Source organism: Rattus rattus, chromosome 3 (genome assembly GCF_011064425.1).
Source record: "Rattus rattus isolate New Zealand chromosome 3, Rrattus_CSIRO_v1, whole genome shotgun sequence".
Taxonomy (NCBI): Eukaryota; Metazoa; Chordata; class Mammalia; order Rodentia; family Muridae; genus Rattus; species Rattus rattus.
In genome coordinates this window covers 64,634,553-64,652,295 of record NC_046156.1, presented here as the reverse complement: position 1 = coordinate 64,652,295, position 17,743 = coordinate 64,634,553, and the positions used below count along the sequence as shown (strand labels likewise).

At 41.0% G+C, this 17,743-nt stretch overlaps 1 protein-coding gene across 1 annotated transcript in view; it reads left to right on the top strand.

The window, feature by feature from the left end:
* Ash1l (ASH1 like histone lysine methyltransferase) overlaps positions 1 to 17,743 on the top strand; it is a 115,371-nt gene that overhangs the window by 63,370 nt on the left and 34,258 nt on the right. Inside the window, exons 8-12 of the mRNA XM_032898040.1 lie at positions 6,014 to 6,087; positions 8,258 to 8,303; positions 8,417 to 8,525; positions 15,784 to 15,990; positions 16,161 to 16,307. Coding sequence (XP_032753931.1) covers positions 6,014 to 6,087; positions 8,258 to 8,303; positions 8,417 to 8,525; positions 15,784 to 15,990; positions 16,161 to 16,307 — 583 coding nt within the window. The remainder of the gene's footprint in view (positions 1 to 6,013; positions 6,088 to 8,257; positions 8,304 to 8,416; positions 8,526 to 15,783; positions 15,991 to 16,160; positions 16,308 to 17,743) is intronic.

Here is a 17,743-nt window from a genome sequence, read left to right as displayed (position 1 = left end):
AGATGAAGTCTTAGCTGAGTAGTGGTGGCCTGTGTTTCATCCCAGTGTTCAGGAGGCACAGGCAGGTGGATCTCTGTGAGTTTAAGGACAACCTGGTCTACAGAGCAAGTTCCAGGATAGCCAAGGCTACACAGAGAAAACCTGTCTTAAAAAACCAAAAAAAAAAAAAAAAAAAAAAGATAAAGTTTTATGTAATTTAGACCACTTCAACTTGATACGTCTTGATATGTCTAACTTTGAACTCCTCCTCATCCTGACTTTGTCTCCAAGTTCTGGTATTATATAAGGGTGCAAACCATTCCCAGTCTTCATCCTGGTTTTTAGAAATTAATTACTATCTCTGGCTTCAATGAAAAGATCTGTAATCATGGAAAGGAATGGCAGATTGTTTTAGTTTCTTTTTCTGCTGCTGTGAAAAGTACCCTAGGAAAGGCAACAGAGGGAGAAAGGGTTGATCGGGCTGACATTCTCTGATGGATTCAGTCCACCCCTGCCAGGCAGTCAGGGCACTAGGAGCTTGGAGCAGCTGATCACATTGCTTCGTAGTCGGGAAGGAGAGATGCGAACGCTTGTAGCTGCTCTGCTTGCTTGCTCTCATTTTACAGTCTACGATCCATTGCGTAGGAATTAGTCCCACCCACAATTAAGGTTGGTCTTCCCACATTAAATTTATATAATCAAGATAGTCCCAATGGCCCATAGCTGTTGAAAATGAAACGAAAGTTGTTGTAAAAAATATAAAAAAAAAGTGGTAGAGTGCTCAAGGCCCTGTGTTCGGTCCCCAGCTCCGAAAAAAAAGAAAAGAAAAAAAATATATATATAAAAAAAAAAGTAGGGATGTCTTTTACCTGGCTAGATCCGGCACCTCTGTGCCCCAAGATATCTGGTAGATATCTTGGCAGAAACACATCCCAACTCTGCGGCGGCCCAGTGTTTCTTGCCGCTGCACACTTTCCTACACTCAAACTGTCACATAAAAAAACACACAACTTGGGGGCTGGAGAGATGGCTCAGTGGTTAAGAGCACTGACTGCTCTTCTAGAGGTCCTGAGTTCAATTCCCAGCAACCACATGGTGGCTCACAACCATCTGTAATGAGATCTGATGCCCTCTTCTGGTGTGTCTGAAGACAGCTACAGTGTACTCACATACATAAAATAAATAAATCTTTAAAAAAAAAAAAAAACCACACAACTCAATGATCTTTGACCCAATTGGTAAGTTATAATTGCCACCCTAAACATACAAAGCCCAGTACACATCCATCCCTTAAGAACATTAATAGCAATCTGTAAATACACAGAGTGGAATCTTTCTTCCCACATTAAATTTATATAATCAAGATAGTCCCAATGGCCCATAGCCGTTGAAAATGAAACGAAAGTGAACACTGATGTCATAACTCTACCACTTGCCACCTTGACATCACTTTTAAGCCACCTCTTTTGTTCATAGGCCCATTACTATATTATAATAAAAAACACATTCAATCCAACTTTAGAAGACTACAAAGTTTTTAAAACTTTTAGCACATTAAAGTCAGTTTCTAGGAAGGCATGACGCATGTTTTTATTCCTAGCTGTTAAGAAGAGGCAAGTGGGTCTCTGTGAGGTCAAGGCCAGCTAGTGCTGTATAGTGTGATATCCAACATTAACAGCACATTCCTGTTTTAAAAGGAAAGAACTTAGGCATAGCATGGAAACAGCAAACCAAAGCAAAATAAAAATCTAGTAGAGCAAAAACTAAACCATATAACTCTTGTCTGTCATCTGGGGCTCATAGTACAGTCAGCTGGGCTACAGACAGCATGGACAGAACCAGCTCCTCGCCTTTCCTACCAGCAGCACATTTGGATTCTTTTCTAGGCTGGCTCTATTCCATGCCCACTCCTCTCTGCATACTGGATATTCCGTGGTCCAGGTATTTCCAATTTCCCGTAAACTCCATTTCAGTTTAGGCTTTACCTTCACAGCTTGAAGCACTGGCCTTCCAGTGTCTCTTTGCAAGAATACCAACCCTACTGTACATTCCCGGGCCACAGCTACTCTCTGAAATCACACAGCAAACTCCATGACCCCTTAAGTCTTACATCTTTCTTACTTTCAAAACCAGCAAATGGACCACAATGCCTAAGTCTTCTAGCTTCTTGGCATCTGGCCTGGTACCCTTGTGCCAGCTTCTGTCAGCTGTTATGTGCCATCCTTAGGTACCTGTGTTTTGTTTTAAGTTCGGTGGTGGTGGTGGTGGTTATGTCTGAGTGTTTTGCCTACACTTGACTTAGCACTCAGTGGTACCTAGAGAGGCAGAGATGATGCCATATTTCCCTAGTCCTGGAGCAGCCACAGATGATTGTGAGCTACCATGTGGTTGCTAGGAATCGAACTAGGGTCCTCAGTGCTCTCAACCATTAAACCATCCCTCCAGCCTCTTTTTGCTGGTTCTCAACATGTATATGTCATGTGGATGCATGCATAAGTGCATGCATGTGTGTATGTGTGTGTGAAGGAAGTTTATCCCACAGCATGTATATGGAAGTCAAATGATAACTTTGTCACGTTGGTTCTCTCTTTCCATGTTTATATTAGTTCCCAGAGATCAAACTCTGGTCATGAAGTTTATACAGCAAGTACTTTGACCTATATAAGCCATCTCTCCAGCCCTGGGCCAATGCTTTTTGGGGAACAAAGAATTCCTTCAGCAGCTGTCTGTTTCATTTTAGGCTGCCTTCCTTCAAATGAGCTTGGATCTTCTCACACCGTAGCGTCTGAACAGGTGCATTTACCCTCAGAACTGCCCTGTGGTTCCAGTGCAGCACAGGTTCCCTACAGTGGCACCAAGCCCTGACCAAGCTGTGCTTTCTCAACACCAGCCTACATTATCTTCTGTCTTGAAATCTCCTCTGCCAAGCAACTCCGTCTACTGTTATTCTCAGATGAGACAGAATCAGTGCAGATCCTTGACCAAAACATTACACGAATGGACCTGTTCCACTCTGAAACCTTATGAACTAGGCTTCTACTGCTGACTTTCTCTCAGCATTCAAAGTTCCTCCCTGAATGAGTAAGCTCTGCTCTAGCATGCCAGGGCTCGTCTACAGTCAGCCCGATAATAGTTCTAACGTCTGAGGACCACAGGATCAGTTAACACAGCAGCTGTCCCTCTGTAGTACCAGGGTTGTAGGTTTTGTTTTGTTGTTGTTGTCGCTGTTGTTTTCTATTTTAAAAGTGATTTGTTGGCCATTTCTGGCTCTTTAACTGTTCATAGGTCTTCCCTTACTTTCCCTTTCCCTCTAGAGCAGCAGTTCGCAACTTTTGTGTCTCAACTCATTTAAGGGTCACATGTCAGATATTCATAACAGTCGCAAAATCACAATTATGAAGTAGCAATTAAATAATTTTATGGTTGGTAGTCTGCACCACATGAGGAACTATATTAAAGGTCTCAGCGTTAGGAAGGTTAAGAAACACTGCTATAACAGTCTATAACAGTAGTAATATCTACTCTATTCAGCCCTGCAAAGAAGTCTACAGTGTCTTTTATTGCAATATTTAGGTAGTCCTTTGAAATGAACAATATCCTTATTTACCATAGTGAAGATTTGACCTACCTTCATGAGCACAACCACATCTTCATTTATTTACTTTTAATCATTTATTTATGGTATGTATATGCCTATGTGGGTTTATGTGAGCCATTTGTGCAAGGTACCTGTGGAAGCCAAAGATTATCAAATCTCCTGAAATTTACAGAAGATTTTATAACACCTGATATTGGTGCTCAGAGCCAAACCTAGGTCTTCTGGAAGAACAATAAGTGGTCTTAACTTCTGAGCCATCTCTGTTCCCCAAACAGAGATAGTCTACGACCTATGTTCTGTGTTTTGAGGTAGGGACTCACACTGTCGTTCTGGCTGGCCTGGAACCCAGTAGAAACCTGACTGCCTCTGCCTCTGAAGAGCGCATATTAAAGGCGTGAACCGCGACCATTGCTAACGTAGTGCGTTTTCTTTATCCCTTGAACATCTAGGCTTTACATCAACTCCATTGCAGTCTAGCCATCACTACTTAGCTTTTCATCTCTATCTGAGAGGAATTTTATTCTGTTCTGGCTACAAAGAGTGCTCTTAACCACTGAGCCATCTCCCCAGCCCCTCAGCTCCTTATTTTTAATGGCTCAATTCATTCTCAGGTTGTGGTGGAAGGTCTTCCATGTAGGAAGACCTGATCCAATAAAAATGTTAGGTAGAGCCTATAAATAGAGTTCTGGTTTTGAGGGCAGTTTGAGTCAATGTGAATGAATCCTTACCTATAAGGAAAAACATTTTTTTTTGGGGGGTTAATTTTTTTTTTTTTTAATTAACTTGAGTATTTCTTATATACATTTCGAGTGTTATTCCCTTTCCCGGTTTCCGGGCAAACATCCCCCTCCCCCCTCCCCGAAAAACATTTTTTTAAAGAAGTTCAAAACGTTTCTGTCTTTACATTTTCTAGAAAAAACATATTGTAGGCAAACAATAGGATCAACTGTACTCATGAAAAGTTTGTTCTCTCTGTCTCAAAAAAGAAAAAACAACAACAACAACAACAAAGAGTAATGCCAGGCATGGTGGCTAATGCCCTAAATTAATCCCAGCACTGAGGAAACAGAGGTCGGCAAATGTATGTGGTTCAAAGCCAACCTGGTCTACATAGAATGTTCCAGTACAGTCAAGACTGCATTGTAAGACCCTGTTCCTTTCTCTTGGGACCAATCTATACTATTAAAATTTTTTCTTCTGTATTAAGAGTCTGCAGGACCTGGGTAGTACTGGTAGTACACACCTTTAATCCCAGCACTTGGAAGGTAGAGGCATAAGGATCTCTGTGAGTTTCAGGACAGCCAAGAGAAACTCTGGCTCAAAAGAAAAGGAAATAAAGGAAGGAAGGAAGGAAAGAAGGAAGAAAGTAGTAGTTGAAGGTGCAGGAAAATGTTAATAGCATCTTAAATCCAATTTACATGTACTTTTCCCTCTCCTCGCTGTCCTGGATCTCACTGTGTACGCCAGACTGGCTTCAAACTTAAGGAGATCTGCCTGCCCCTGCCCCTGCCTCTGCCTCCTGAGTGCTGTGACTAAAGTGGGGTATACTTATTTTATTTTATTTTTAGTTACATGCATGTTTGTGTCTATATGTGAGTATATTACATGTTCAGCAGCCAGAAAAGGATGTCAGATCCTGTGAAACTAGAATTACATGCAATTGTAAGACACTTAGGAGGGTGCATCATAGATGCCTTTCTCATCATTCGTGCATGTGTGTGTGTGTGTGTGTGTGTGTGTGTGTGTGTGTGTGTGTGTGTGTGTGTGTGTGTGTGTCAGAGACCATCACTCAGGAACTGATTCTCTTTCCACTGTGAATTTGGGGGCCAGGGTCAAGTTGTTTTACCTATTGAGCCATCTCATGGGTGACATGTATTTTTCAGTTATGTAAACTCAAATATGTCCCTTTTCATTTTTTTTATTATTTAATTTTGTATGTGGGAATTTATGTTTCACTGTGCCACATAAAAGTGAAAGAACGGTTTTAGGAGTCCACTTCCTTTCTTCCAGCAGGTTTGCTCCAGAGTTAGTCCTACGTTTGATAGCAGATAACTTTACCCATGAGCCAGCCTGCATTTCTGCATCCCTCCCCCTTTAATATTTTTATATTTTTATTGTTGTTATTGTTGTTATGTATATGACTGTTTTACCTGCATGGATTTATGTGCATTCTGGTGTACCTACTGCCTGCAGAGGTCAGAAGAAGGCATCAGATCCCTGAAACCGGACTGACAGATACCTTGTCCTCTGCAAGAGCAACAAGAGCTCTTAACCGCTGGCCTTCTCATAAACCCTTATCCCTTTTTCTTAGCATTAAAATGATTTTTCTAGAGATGAGTATAAATTTAAAATATATTTGCATGTGACTATTTGCTCTCATTGTTTGGACTGCATATCAGAATAGTTGTTGAAATTAACAGTGTTTTTTAATTTCAGGAAAGTATCTCAGACAGAAGAGAATTGACTTCCAGCTTCCCTACGACATCCTCTGGCAATGGAAACACAATCAGGTATAAAGGGCCTCTTTTACCAGGTTTTCTTTTTAAGTGGTAAGGGTTAGGGAACAGGGAGTATTAGTTTGTTTCCTCTGGCTCCTTGTGGTGATATCCCGGATTATATGGAGAACTGTCCTTGTGAAAGTTCATGCAAATGAAATACCAACAGGTTGGAGTGGGTTTAGCTAAAATACTGTCAAAAGTCATCTTTGGTAGGTGTGGTAGTAACAGCTCCTTATGCAGTAAGAGGCAGAGGCAAGTGATGTCTCTGAGTTCCAGGCCAACTAGAGCTACATAGTTAAACACTGTCTCCAAACAAAAGTTAACTCTTTAAAACCAAAACCAGGTCAGTCTTCTCTGCTTCCTCTTCTCACGGTCACTGAATTCTTAAAGAGTAGCAATATAGAGGGGAAAGGGGGAAGGGTTATAGAGATGAAAGGATAACAGGGTGGATTATTGTATCTCCTTTTAGACTAGAAAGCAACAAGTCTCAAACATAGAATCTCTTGTGCACTGTGTGGAAGTGTCACCTGTCAATAGAAAGCTGATGGCCTATTAGCTGAGGCAGGAAATAGAGGGTGGGACATGCAGCAGAGAGAGAGAGGAATCTGGAAAAGAATCAAGATGGAGAGATTCAGCCCTGACTCTGAGGAAGACAGACCCAGGAAACTGAGGAAAGGTAACTAGCTTTACGGCAGACATAGATCAGGCTTCACCTGATGGAGTGATGAGCCAGTGGAAATGAGCCAAAGCTTATGTGTGGCATAGGCATTTACTCATAAATTACTAGGTCTCAGAGTCATTATTTTGGGAACTGTACAGGTGGAAACCCTGAGCTTATAAGAAGTTGGATATTTGTGTCTTTATTATCTTTGGTTGGAAGAATTGCTTTTGTTTAATTTGGTTTTTTTTTTAAAGATTTATTCATTTATTATATATAAGTACACTGTCTGTCTTCAGACACACCAGAAGAGGGCATCAGATCTCATTACAGATGGTTCTGAGCCACCATGTGGTTGCTGGGAATTGAACTCAGGACCTCTGGAAGAGCAGTCGGGTGCTGTTAACCACTGAGCCATCTCTCCAGCCAGTTTAATTTGTTTTTAGGCAGGTTTTTTTTTCCCTCATTTTTTATTATGAAGAAGAGTCTTTGAGCATGTACTGAAAAAAGTGATGAAATTAATTGTGACACATTGCTTATGATGGAGTTTAGTTCAAATTGCTGTTTCTTTCGCAACACACCTTAATTCACACATAAGAGCTCTTTGCTCAGTGCTTCATTGCCCAGGCCAGCTCTGAACTTGTCATGTAGCTAAAGCCGACCACACCTCAGAGCCAACTGCTTTCATTTCCACGGTGCTGGGATTGCCCCTGAGCACTAACAGTGCATTCTGCTTGTTGATTAGACCCCTAAGGACAAACTTAAGGTTGATCCTAAGATTCCCAGCCAATGAGTGTGACAGCTTCAAGGCCAATTCATTTTCCTATTTGTATACAGTTGCCCTCTAAACAAACCTTACCCATGTTTAGAGTTTGCAGAGTTTTGTGCTTTGAGGGAGAGATCAGGCTGAGGCTTGAACATGCATTCTACCTTTACATTGCCTTTACTCCCAACCCCTTGCCCTTCTTTTCATAGGAGCAAGTTAGAGTCTTAACTTACGCAAGTGAATTATAGCTCTGGTCTTCAGAGTGCTTTTTTCCAGTTGTTATCCAGCAACATGCTAAAGAATAAAAATTGAAAGTACATTGCTGTACGTCAGATGTTATTAAACGCACCTATAATCCTAGCACTCTGAAAGGGATATAGAAGAGCCAAAAGTTTACATAGAAAATTTCAGGCAATCCAAGGCTTTGTCTCAAAAAAAAATTTTATGTACTTTTTGTAAACCATTTAGTACCTACTAATTCTAATTCTCTGTCACCTTTTATTTATGGGGAGGAAATAAAGATCACTCTGTATTTTCCTCAGTCATATTCAGTTGAGAAAGTCTCAGACTTTTTTTACTGTGTAGCTTAAATTAAGCTCACAGTGATCCTCCTGCCCAAGGGTTATAGAGAGGAGCCATCATACCCAACGTCCTACAAATATTTCTGTATGAACAAAGACATTTCCTGTGTTTTTAGGGGTTGATGCACACTGTCATTTGAATAGAAACGCTATATCAAGACTTTTTTTTTCTTCTAGCTATACAAAAAGCCAGATGTCCCCCTGTATAAAAAAATCCGTTCAAGTGAGTAACTTAGAAGATGTTTTTTCCACCTTCAAAACATCAATGTTCCTCCTGTCTTGATACTTGAGAGATAATTCTGTATGTTCAAAAACTTTTATTTGCTGTCTTCTAAGATGTCTACGTTGATGTCAAACCTCTTTCTGGTTATGAGGCTACCACCTGTAATTGTAAGAAGCCAGATGATGACACCAGGAAGGGCTGTGGGGATGACTGCCTCAATAGGTACTGTATCTGACTTCTCTAAGAATAAGTTCTAAGTGGTGTGTGTGTGTGTGTGTGTGTGTGTGTGTGTGTGTGTGTGTGTGTGTGTGTGTGTGTGTGTGTGCAAAACTACCTTTCCTCCCTCCTCTATGTGTAGTACTCTGATACTAATGAATTGAAAACAGTGTGAGAAAGGATCCTGTGTATGTAAATTTACAATCCTCTTACTGTTGATGAGATGTCGGGATGATAAATTTCATGCTACCTTCCCTGGGGGAAGTTTGTGAGGATCATATGAGATGTTGTAATCTATTAGTATACAAAATATTCTCTGTTTGTTATTTTGTTGATTGTTTTGTTTACTTTTTTGAGACAGGATTGCTCTGTGTGACAGCTCTGGCTGTGCTGGAACTTGCTTTATAGACCAGGCTGACCTCAAACTCAAGAGAGATCTGCCTGTCTCTACCTCCTAAGTCCTGGGATAAAAGGTGCCACCATCACCTAGTTAATAGACAAAGTGTTTCAAGGAAAACTATGCTAAGAAAATATTAGCATGTTTAAGCATGCACATGATAAGTGACCACGAATGCTATCACATGGTAATAATGTCATCAGAAGCATTATTTCTGTGTGGGATTCACTCACTTTGTTTTCCGTTGTCTTAGAACTCTGCTCTTTGTGCTTAGCATCCCAAGTGCTGAAGTTTTAAACATACTCTACCAGGCATCAAATGGAAATGCCTAATAAAAGGAAAAGAAGGGAAAGATAACTTGTGGATTTTAGTAATGCAGATAAATTTACAGAAAATAAAGAACTTAATGTTCTGGGTATGGTAGTACACATCTATAACCTTAGCACTGTAAGGGCTAAAACAGGAACCACACAAATTTTAGGCTACCCTGCTCTAAGTTCTGGGCCAGCTGGCACTAATCCCTGTCTCAAAAAAACCAGAACTACCAGTATCATGATCTTCACCAAAGGTAACTGCTTCTGAAGTCCTCAACTGCCCTGTCAGCTGGAGAAGTTAGTTTCAACACGCCAGTTGGGAATCTTTCCTAGCTTATACTATTATAAATAAATATATTTTATATATAAATACAGTTTTTTATTGGTAATAATGTTGGTGTAGACAGTGAGTTTTTAGAAAAGATATATCTACAAGTTCCCTCTCCCCACTGCAGGACCTTTCACTACCGCCCCGCCCCCCCCACCCCCCCGAGTCCTGAGAGTCTCTTTCCTCCCAGGTCTCTGGTACATTCTGGATGGTCCTCCCAACCTCCTTCCCGAGATTGCCTGTTTCCATTCTTTCTGCTGGCCCTCAGGGCTTCAGTCCTTTTCCCCCATACCATACCAGATCATGTTCCCCGTGTTCCCCTCTGCCCCTACCCCCTTTCCCCACTTCTTTGTTCCCTTTCCCTCCCAGGTACCTCCCTCCCCACTTGTAGTTGCTTTCTTCTCCCTCCCAAGGGGGACTGAGGTGTCCTCCCTGGGCCCCTCAGCTTTTTTTTGGGGGGGGGTGCTAATATCCACTTATTAGTGAATACAAACCATAAACAAGGACATCCTGAGTTTTGCAGGCAAATGGATGAAACTAGAAAATATCATCCTGAGTGAGGTACCTCAGACCCAAGAGACAGGGCCTTATCTTATAGCTCAGTCTAGGCTAGTACTATGTGCCCAAACTGACCTCAAACACATTGTTGTTTCGTTTTTTATAAAGCAGAGTTTCTCTGTATAACCCTGGCTGTCCTGGAACTTGTTATATAGACAAAGCTAGCCTCAAATTCAGAGATCCTCTTGCCTCTTCCAAATGCTGGGATTAAAGTTGTGCACCATCACCCGATACTTTGATTTTTTTGGTGTGTGGTGGTGGTGGTAGAGTGTGTGTGTGTGTGTGTGTGTGTGTGTGTGTGTGTGTGTGTGTGTGTGTGTGTGTGTGTAAGTCTCATGCTTTGTGATAATAACCATGCCCAACTACTTACAGATATTTTAAATTTATACATCAACGCTTTGAGGACCTTTCTATCATCTGTCATGTTGATAGGCCAAAATTGGCCTCTTCTGTTTTGGTCAACTAGTTTATTTTCAGTGTCTGACTATTAAAAATGTCACTGGGAGCTAGGATGTGGTGGTACATACCTTTTCTCCCAATACTTGAGAGGCAGAGGCAGGTGGATTTCTGTTAGTTCAAGGCCAGCCTGATCTACAGAGTGAGTTCCAGGACAGCCAAGGCTACAAAGAGAAACCCTGTCTCAAAAAGGAAAAAAAGTCACTATTGGAACTGGCTCAGAAGTTAAGAGCTTGGAAATCCAGTCCCAGTGGTTTCTGACTTCCATGGGCACCTGGCAGGCACATTGTTCACATATGTACATATATGCAAATTACCTGTTCTTATAAAATAAATGAAACCTCTTTTCCAGTTACTTTTCAAATGTCTCTTAAGAAGCCTGACATGTACTGAGCACTTATGTGTACCCTTGCACTTCTGAGGCCCAGGCAGACTCCTGCATGAGTCAGACATAACCAGTATGTACATATACGTACGTGTGTGTGTGTGTGTGTGTGTGTGTGTGTGTGTAAAATCAATAGCAAATTAGGAGCCAGCCACGTATCTATTTTGAATTTTTATAATAAGCATATTTTTCATGGCAGTGATAGTCATTAATTCTACCACTTGGAAGCATAGGCAGGTGGATCTCTGAGTTCGAGGCCAGCCTGGTCTATAGTGCCAGTTTTAGGATAGCCATGGTTTCACAGAGAAACGCTGTTTCCAATAAAACAAAAAACAACTAAAATTTAAAACTATGTGAAATATTTTGATGTAATTGTGGCTATTTTAATTTTTTAAATTAATTGTTATTTATGTGGAGGGTGTTTTGTATGTCTGTATGCACACCACGTGCATACCTGGTGCTCCTGGAGGCTAGACGAGGGTGTGTAATGCCCTGAAACTGGAGGTCTGGGTATAAGAGCAGCCAGTGAATGCTTATAACCACTGAGCCATCTTCCCAGCTCTGTGATTGTGGCTTCTTATAATTGGCTTTGGTTTATCTGTCTTACTTCCTGTACTTACTTAACATCTTGAGAGTTTGCTTTGGTTAGTTTTGTCTATTCTTCATCTTTTATATTTTTTTGACTTTTTGCAGTTTTCTTAACCTTAGAACATAGAAAAGAGGGAAGTAAGCCTCCCTGGCAAGACTCTGGGCTGTCCTAGCAACACTAAAATATAAGATGGGACAACCACAAAACTGACTGACATGTGACCATTCTCCATTTAAAAATACATTGGCTATTTTCTCTCATTTTTGTTGGCACAGGTATTTTATTTTGCACATTATACTGGCATGTATATATTCCATACTAACAAACCTACTTAACAACCCAAAAAAAAAAAACCCCAAGATACATTGCTCACAAATAAATGTCACGTTAGGCTGCTCGCTACAAAGAAATATATATTACAGATGACAAAATGAAGAATGTAAGAAGTCCATAAATGTGTAAGAAAAAAATGAATTGTATGACTTAATAGATTTTTCAAATAACCCAGTATAAAGTCTCCATTAGCTGTCTAGCATGTAGTGTTGGTTTGTTTGTTTGTTTTCCCCAACATAGTATTTGTTATTTCTTCTTGGGCAATTTCACATCCCTGTCACATTCACTTCCTAGTACTCCCTGTCCTCTCCCACACACACACACTGTTACCCCCTCCAAGTACAAGAAAAGAGTCCAGTTTTGGATCTATAGGGCCTTTGTCTTATGTTCTCATATTCTTAAACTGGTATCGATATGTGGTAGGATAGCTGGAACCTTGGTTGGTTGGTTGTTTTTTTGAGACAGGCTTTTTGTGTAACCATGCCTGTTTTAGAATATGCTCGATAGGCCATGCTGGCCTTGAGTTCACAGATATCCACCTGCCTCTGACTCCAAAGTGCTGGGATTGTAGATGTGTTCTACTACACCCAACAATAGCAGGAATCCTAAGGTGTCTAAAAATTAAACGGTTTTTTGTTATTTTTTTAGACTGTGCAGCCCAGCCAGGCTAACCTAGAACTCCACTATCTGTCAGCCTCTGCCTCCTGAGTGCTGACATTAAGAAGATACGAGGCCCATACCCTGCCAGCAGGATCAGTCATCACATACATGAATTGTATTTGTTTTCAAATTGTCCTGTAAGACTGATGGGATGAGGCTGATGAGATGGTGCAGAATGTAAAAGAAGCCTGCGGCCAAGCCTGTCAGCCTAGATTCTATCCCTGGACTCAACTCACATGGGAAAAGGTGTGTGTGTGTGTGTGTGTGTGTGTGTGTGTGTGTGTGTGTGTGTGTGTGTGTGTGTGTGTGTGTGTGTGTGTGTGTGTCTGTCTGTCTGTCTGTCTGTCTGTCTGTCTGTCTCTGTCTGTGTCTCTCTGTCTGTCTCTGTGTCTGTCTGTCTGTTATGCCTCCGCTCATACATAGATAAGATAAATAGATGTTAACTAGAGCTGTTCTGTTTTAATGGTTTATTGTTTTTTGTTTTTTTTTTTTCAAACAGGGTTTACTTTGTAGCTCTAACTGTCCTTGAACTCATAGAAAGCAACCTCCCCTTGTCTCTGGGTGCTAGGATTAAAAACCTTCATAACCATGCCTGTTTTGTTTTTGTTTTTGTTTTTTTAATTGGATATTCTTTCTTTATTTACATTTCAAATGTTATTCCCTTTCCCAATTTCCTGTCCATAATTCCCCTATCTCCTCCCCCTCCCCCATAAAGGTGTTTCACCACCACCATCAACCCCCCACCGACATTCCCCTGCACTGGCGGGGGTGGGGGCACTCCTGTTCTTACGTGAGCACTTTTTTTTCTAATTTATTTATTTTATGTATGTGAGTACACAGTACCTGCCTTCAAACACACCAGAAGAGGGCATCAGATCCCATTACAGATGGTTGTGAGCCACCATGTGGTTGCTGGGAATTGAACTCAGGACCCCTGGAAGAGCTGTCAGTGCTCTTAACCACTGAACCATCTTCCCGCTACATGAACTTTTATAATTATTTCACATCAATATTTTAAAATATTGTTATTAACTTTCACCGTTAAGCTCTCAATATCATTCTTCATAGCTCATTATTTCTTTCCAGTTAAAAACCAGTCTTAAAACTGACCTTAGTTGTCTCTGAGCGTGTACTACCTAAAATGTATTTGCTCCAAACAAGAGTGGCAAGGTAATATCAAAAGTGACAGGTAGGGGTTGGGGATTTAGCTCAGTGGTAGAGCGCTTGCAAGGCCCTGGGTTCGGTCCCCAGCTCCGAAAAAAAAAAAAAAAAGTGACAGATAATTAAAGATGAACCGGAGCGGTGGTGGCACACACCTTTTATCGCAGCACTCAAGAGGCACAGGTAGGAGAATCTTATGAGTTCTAGGCCAACATGGTTGACATAGTGAGCTCCAGTTCAGCCAAGGAACCATGTAGCCAAAAGTAAATTAATAATTACATTATAAAAAGAAGTTTTTTCTAATTTTATATTCTATGTGTCTGTATGTATATTACAAAGGCGTTTTTTGGGTTTCTGTACAGTTTTTTCCTGTTAAAACTTTTTCCCAATTATATTTGTGGCTAGTGTAGTGTTACATCTTGTGTGTTTCTGTCTCCCTCTGGGTGCATGAGTATGTGCATGTGTGCATGAATGTGTGCGTGAATACACTGAAAAGGCCAGGAAAAGATTTTCAGTCCCCTAGAACCTGAGTTATAGGTGGTGTGAGCCACTGATGTAGGTCATAGAGACCAACTCCGCCCCTCTGCAGAGTACGAGTGCTCTTAACCCGGGGCCATCTCCCCAGCCCACTGAGGAGTACATTTTATGCCATATATGAAAATACTCTGTAAATTTGAAAGATGGCTCAGTTAGGACAGTACATGTTGTACAAGCATGAGAACCTGAGTTCAAATCCCAGTTCCCACATGGATGCCCATGTCTGTGTCTGTAACTCTCACTGTGGTGGTGGCAGCGTCCCAGAGCTTACTGACTAGCCAAATCTAGCCAGTCTGGTTCTCTGGTTTCAATAAGGAATCCTGTCTCAAATAATTGAAGAGTAATAAAGGAAGATACCCAATATTAGCCTCTGACCTCCACATGTGCATACGCATACACACATGCATGTGTCTTAAAAAATAAAAACATCCAGAAATGTTGAAAGATCATGTGATGCAGGTCTATAATTGTAGGAGCTAAGAAGGCAGAGACTGGAGGATCTAAATTTATGGTCAGCCTGGGCTACATAGTGTGAATCTCAGGCCAGTCTTCACTATCTTGTATGACCCAGTCCACTACACTCCCAAAAATTACACATTGTTATTGTTGTGCGTGATGTGCAGGAAATGCCGTGTGGCATTGATTCTGTCCATCTTTCTATCAAACTCTGTTCACCAAGCCTATAGTGCAAGGACCTTTATTTTATGTCACTTAGCCATCTTGCCCTGCCCCATTAGAAATTTTAAAAAACACAGCATCAAGAAGTTATATAAACATTTGTTATGTTCAAGGTTTTAGGGTTTTTTGTGTTTTTTTTGTTTTTTTGTTTTTTGCCTGCCTTTATTTTACTTGCCTGTAATTCCAGCACAAGGGGGGATGAGTTAAGAGCAAAAGTAGTGGCTGGAAAGATGTTTCAGTGGTTGAGGGTACTTGTTGCTTTTCCTGGGGAACATCGTTCAATTCCCAACATCTATGTGGTTGTTGACAAAACCATAGATCCAGTTCCAAGACATCCAAATGGCCTCTTCTGAACAAATCCTCGCGTGGTACACATCCATTAATGCAAGCAAAACACTCACATCCACAATAAAATACATAAATCCAGGGCTGAGTATGGCGGCACTCAGGAGGCAGGGGCAGGTGAGTCTCTGTGTTTGAGGCCAGCCTGGTCTACAGAGTAAGTTTAAGGACAACCAGGATTATACAAAGAAACCCTGTCTCAAAAAAAAGAAAAGAAAGAAAAAGACAAGAAAGAAAACAGCAACAAAAAGGCTAGAGCATCTACAGCCATACTACCCTGAAGGTACCCAGGCTCTTGAGACAAACTAGAGGACTGTGGGTTTTATATGGTGGTAAAATGTGTCTGTGTTCTCGCTCTAAAATTATGAAAGTTAACTCTTTAGAATTATTTTTATCTTAAGATATTTAGCTACTCTTGGCAAAATTGTTGCATTAAATTTTAAAATAACTTGAATATATGAAAAAGTAATATTAATATATATTGTAATATGTAATATATAAATTGATTACAATTATTACTTTCTAGAATGATCTTTGCTGAGTGTTCCCCTAACACGTGCCCCTGTGGTGAGCAGTGCTGTAACCAAAGGATACAGAGACATGAGTGGGTGCAGTGTCTGGAACGATTTCGAGCTGAGGAAAAAGGTTGGGGAATTAGAACCAAAGAGCCCCTAAAAGCTGGCCAATTCATCATTGAATACCTGGGGGAAGTTGTCAGCGAACAAGAATTCAGGTAAATAATGATATTCCAATACAATGTTGAATCTGCAAGGCGAGGATGGAGAATCAAAGATGGAAGCTTTACTGTTATTTTAATCTCTAATTAGTGAATTAGCATTGATAGTGAGAGTAGCTGCCTTCCAATTTAATCAGTAATTGGCTTTCGATTATTTCTCTCCTCAGGAACAGGATGATTGAACAGTATCATAATCACAGTGACCACTACTGTTTAAACCTGGATAGCGGAATGGTGATTGACAGTTACCGCATGGGAAACGAGGCCAGATTCATCAACCACAGTTGTGACCCAAATTGTGAAATGCAGAAATGGTAAGAAAGCATGAAAAGGGGAATCGAAGATCTATAATTATACCAGATCCTTCGGGCAGAGTAACTTTTGCTGTTCTTTGGGTTATCCTTACTACTCTCGCCAGAAAAATAAAGCAGTCATGGGGACACTGACCCCGGTCCTTTCTGAATGCTTACTGTGTGCTAGAAACCACTTTATGGGTGTGTCATTTTGTTCAACCAGGTTGTACTGCAAACTTACTACCTCTCTAATGGATTTGTCAAAAAAACGTGAAATGTGAGATTCCTTTATTTAAATGGTTAAATCTGATTGGGAAAGAAAAGAATCAAAGAATGATTGAAGGGCTGGAGAATGCTTAGCAGTTAAGAACACATATTGCTGGGCTGGAGAGATGGCTCAGCGGTTAAGAGCACTGACTGCTCTTCTGGAGGTCCTGAGTTCAATTCCCAGCATGTAATGTAACAGGGATCCAGTGCCCTCTTCTGATGTCTGAATACAGCTACAGTGTACTCATATACATAAATAAATAAATCTTAAAAAAAAAAAAAAAAAAAAAAAAAGAACACATACTGCTTTCCCAGAGGACTGAGTTTGTACCTATAAATCCATCTCTGGGGAGATGTAAGACCTCTGGCCTCTGCTAGCAACTCCCCTCACATACACATACATATATGTATACATATATGTGCACAGAAACACGTATATATACACATAATCTTTAAAGTAATAAAAAGAAACATGGGGGACCTCCTTGCAGTCCTATCCTGTGCGGGGTGCTCAGTGGTTTGGAGCCACCTGCTCTTGCAGAGAACCTGAGCACCATGTGGGTAGCTCATGACTGCTGTAACTCCAGTTCCAGACGGTCTGATTCCTCTCACTTCTCCTAACAAGGTGATCTCAATTCCGAGAGCCCACGCAGTAGAAGAAGTGAACCAACTCCACAAGTTGTCCTCTGACCTACACACTCATCTATACACATACACATACTGGGCATGCGCATATGCATGCACTCACAATAAGAATAAATAATAGGATAGTATGCACAGCTTCTTCTTTTTTCATGAATTTTAATAAATTAAAGTGTAATTCCCGTACATAAAAATACACAGGTTTTAAGTATGTATTAATTTTTACCAGTATATTCATCCATAAAACCCACATCCCTATGAAAACAAAACCTAGCAGACCTTCCTGGAAGGTGGGAGACTGGAGGTGGAGATCATGGTCAAGCACTTCCCTAGCAAGCCCAGAACCTCATCCCTGCCTCTGCCAGGTGAGAAGGAGGCCGGCCATAATGCTGTGCCTTCCCCAAACTGAGGCACACAGTCTCTGCAGCCTGCTTTGCAGCCTGAGCTCCACGTTAACAGCTCAGGCCGTTGTCAGGTATGAAACATGTCTCTTACCTCTGTCTCCAAATGTTAGAATTGCATGTGTGAGTTACAACACCAGCTTACCC